Here is a 4,122-nt window from a genome sequence, read left to right on the forward strand (position 1 = left end):
AGACACACACACACACACACACACACACACACATACACACACACAAACACTGTAACACACTCAGAGACACACACAAATGCACACACATACACACTGTAACACACACTTTAATTCATATAAATAATAATTTGTTGTGGTATGACAATAAAGAAGTCTTGAATCTTTAATTTAAAGATCTAATCGTCTCTGCCGTTATGTTGTTGTCTCGTTAACTTAAAAATAAAACATCAGATTTTATAAAACACTCCTATCTTGGTGCTTGTTGTCAAGGTTACCCAACGATATGTCCTGTTTTTCAGGCGTTACGTTACGTTTGCCGCCATGTCGTCCAAGAAGAAGCCGGACGGCGACGAGCGCTTCCTCCGGGTGCAGAAGGACCCCCGGTTCTGGGAGATGCCCGAGAGGGACCGCAAGATCCAGATCGACAAGCGGTTCCAGTCCATGTTCCACGACAAGCGCTTCAAGGAGAAGTACACGGTGGACAAGCGAGGCCGACCCATCAACCAGACCTCCACCGAGGACCTGAAGCGCTTCTACAAGCTCTCGGACTCCGAGGACGAGGAAGACGAGGGGGACTCAAAGAGGAAGCAGGCGGCGGAGGGCAAGAAGAAGAAAAGAGTGAAGGAGAAGCTGGTGAAGGCGGAGGAAGAGGGGAAGAAAGGGAACGCAGTGCTGAGAGAAGACGGGAAAGGAGAGCAGCTGGAAGGAGTTGTGAAGGGTGAGTAGGGCCACGTCCCACTTCGTTATAATGCTTATTAGACTGTTCCACCTAGGAAGCACAGGAGAGACGCGAGGAGAGAGGTGTTAGGAGAATTAGTTTTAGAGGGATGAGACGTCAGGAAAGCTGCTCTCTGTATCCTCTCTCATAGCTCCTTAGAGATCCTTCATCCTCTCTAATAGTTCCGCAGAGATCCGTCCTCCATTTTCTTTCATAGCTCCTCAGAGAGCCCTCCTCCATCCTCTTTCATAGCTCCTCAGAGATCCCTCCTCCATCCTCGCTCATAGCTCCCCAGAGATCCTTCCTCCATCCTCACTCATAGCTCCTCAGAGATCCCTCAGAGATCCTCTCTCATAGCTCCTCAGAGATCCCTCCTCCATCCTCAGTCATAGCTCCTCAGAGATCCCTCCTCCACCCTCACTCATAGCTCCTCAGATCCCCCCTCCATCCTCGCTCATAGCTCCTCAGAGATCCCTCCTCCATCCTCTCTCATAGCTCCTCAGAGATCCTTCCTCCATCCTCAGTCATAGCTCCTCAGAGATCCCTCCCCCATCCTCGCTCATAGCTCCTCAGAGATCCATCCTCTCTCATAGCTCCTCAGAGATCCTTCCTCCATCCTCAGTCATAGCTCCTCAGAGATCCTTCCTCCATCCTCAGTCATAGCTCCTCAGAGATCCTTCCTCCATCTTCAGTCATAGCTCCTCAGAGATCCCCATATTCGGGAAATGCCTAATATCGGCCGGCTCTAAAAACGATTTACTTTGTTGAAATTACATTTATATCTGATCATTCATGTCAAAACATAGACGTTCAAACATCAAAATATCATTCATTTTGTTTGTTGTTGTCAACATGACGTCAACATCTGGAAACCCTTCCAACGCACTTGCTTCTATTTCTAGAATGCATGAGATAGCCTGTTACGTAGGCCAGACGTGTGTGTGTGTGTGTGTGTGTGTGTGTGTGTGTGTGTGTGAGACGCCTCTGACTGCAGCATGTTTTATTTTTGTGCTCAGGAGATGACGAGGAGCAGCAAACTGCTGAGGGAGACGATGTTGACCTGGGAGACAGTGGGGAGGATGAAGATGATGATGATGAAGATGGTGATGATGATGAAGATGCAGAAGACGAGAGCGACATGGCGAGCGGATCCGGTGCGGAGGAGTCCGGTCTGGATTCGGAGGAGGACAGCGACAGCGAGCCAGACCTGGCCCGAGGGAAGGGAAACGTGGAGACGAGCTCGGATGAAGACGAGGACGAGGACGTGGACGCCATCCTGAGGAAGGAGGAAGAGGAGATCGAACACGACTGGGGGGAGCTGGCCAAAGACGCTCCGCGCAGCGACCAGGTGAGGAGGGGTCTGGGGGGGGCGGAGGGGGCCAAAGACGCTCTGTGCAGCGACCAGGTGAGGAGGGGTTGGGGGCTGTCGACTCTCCTGACCGGAAACAAGTTATGCACGCTTTAAAACACATGGGTCCATCTCAGGACCCCGGGTCAAACTCAGGACCCCGGGTCAAACTCAGGGTCTCCGGGTCCATCTCAGGACCCCCGGGTCCATCTCAGGGCCCCGGGCATAACTCAGGACCCCCGGGTCCATCTCAGGGCCCCGGGCCAAATCCGGCACCTTGCAGATTTTGATCAGACGATAAAACAAATGTATTATATTATTTTAGTGAGAACTCATAAATTAGTACAAATAACTAATGTTAAAGAAATCTGGGTATGTTTTAGTACGAGTTTCTGGAATAATAATAAAAAAACATCAGATTTTTAAATAACCAATTATTCGTATTGCTATCGGCCTTAAAAATCCTTAATCAAGCGGGTTTCAGTTAAGAGAGTCGAGTGATGACCACGTCTGATGTGAGGAGGTCCTTTAACCGTGTCTTCTGAACCTCTCTGTCAGGTTTCTACCCGACTGGCCGTCTGCAACATGGACTGGGACCGGATGAAAGCCAAAGACCTGCTGGCCCTGTTCAACTCCTTCGTACCTAAAGGCGGAGCTGTGCTGTCTGTGAAGGTAACGCAGATACAAAACTCAAAGGCTTCGCCGTCCACACTCTGATGATCATGGAAATGCTAACTGCTGACTGCTAACTGCTGACTGCTAACTGCTGACTGCTAACTGCTAACTGCTAACTGCTGACTGCTGACTGCTGACTGCTGACTGCTAACTGCTGACTGCTAACTGCTGACTGCTAACTGCTGACTGCTGACTGCTGACTGCTAACTGCTGACTGCTAACTACTGACTGCTAACTGCTGACTGCTAACTGAGAAATGTCAAAACTGCAGCTATGTCTGCAGAGGTCCCTGTAATCCGGTCTCCAGTCGGGGAGTTAGCGCCGCCTGTTTGTAGTCTGATACACGTTCTCCTAAAGTAATGCTCGTTGTTGCTGCCTGATGTGAGGCGAGGGCAGATTTGAGTTGCACATGCTCAGATTTAACCAGTTTACAACATAACTATCGTACTGAAGTGTGTGAAATCCCTGAAATAATAAAGAAGTTAGCTACACGTTAGCATCAAACACAACAAAGGCTGTCAATTGAATGGTGTTTTCAGCTAATATTAGCAACCAAACCACCATAGATAGCTACAGTGTTTCTGAAATGACTGGTAGTTTAGCTACAGGTTAGCTACAAGCTAGCATCAAACACAACAAAGGCTGTCAGTTGAATGGGGTTTTGAGCTAACGTTAGCAATCAAACAATCATAGATAGCTACAACGTTTCTGAAATGACTGCTAGCTTAGCTACAGGTTAGGATCAAACACAACAAAGGCTGTCAGTTGAATGGTGTTTTGAGCTAACGTTAGCAACCGAACAACTAAAGATAGCTACAGTGTTTCTGAAATGACTGTTAGCTTAGCTACAGGTTAGCTACAGTTTAGCATCAACACAACGAAGGCTGTCAAGCAACCTCAGATAGCTACAGTGTTTCTGAAATGACTGCTAGCTTAGCTACAAGCTAGCATCAAACACAACAAAGGCTGTCAGTTGAATGGTGTTTTGAGCTAACGTTAGCAGCCAAGCAACCATAGATAGCTACAACGTTTCTGAAATGATTCCCAACTTCTGTTTTATGTTTGTAATGATAAAGTTTATTATTTCATGGATTTCTCAAATTTCAGTATGACAGTGATGCCGTAAACTGTTTAAATCTGAGCGTGCTCGACTAACCTCTGCACTCGACTCTGTTGTTACTTTAGGAGAACGTGTACATGTCTTCTCAGAATACAAACAGGCAGCGCTAACTCTCCGACTGAACATCGGCGCTCTCCTCACATTGGGCAGTGACAGTGGTCTGTAAGAGAGATAATGAGCAGTGCATGCTGGGTGTTGTCTCAGATCTACCCGTCGGAGTTTGGGAAGGAGAGGCTGAAGGCGGAGCAGACCAATGGGCCG

General features: G+C 48.2%; 1 protein-coding gene across 1 annotated transcript; it reads left to right on the plus strand.

The window, feature by feature from the left end:
• Positions 1 to 295: 295 nt before the first annotated feature.
• LOC117939882 (ESF1 homolog) lies at positions 296 to 4,116 on the plus strand (the record flags this gene model as incomplete). Its single annotated transcript, XM_034865297.1, has 4 exons — positions 296 to 718; positions 1,735 to 2,066; positions 2,625 to 2,738; positions 4,066 to 4,116. Coding segments are annotated over exons 1-4 (894 nt in total), but the record flags the coding sequence as incomplete, so codon positions are not given.
• Positions 4,117 to 4,122: the final 6 nt, after the last annotated feature.

This window comes from Etheostoma cragini, unplaced genomic scaffold (assembly GCF_013103735.1).
Source record: "Etheostoma cragini isolate CJK2018 unplaced genomic scaffold, CSU_Ecrag_1.0 ScbMSFa_1368, whole genome shotgun sequence".
Taxonomy (NCBI): Eukaryota; Metazoa; Chordata; class Actinopteri; order Perciformes; family Percidae; genus Etheostoma; species Etheostoma cragini.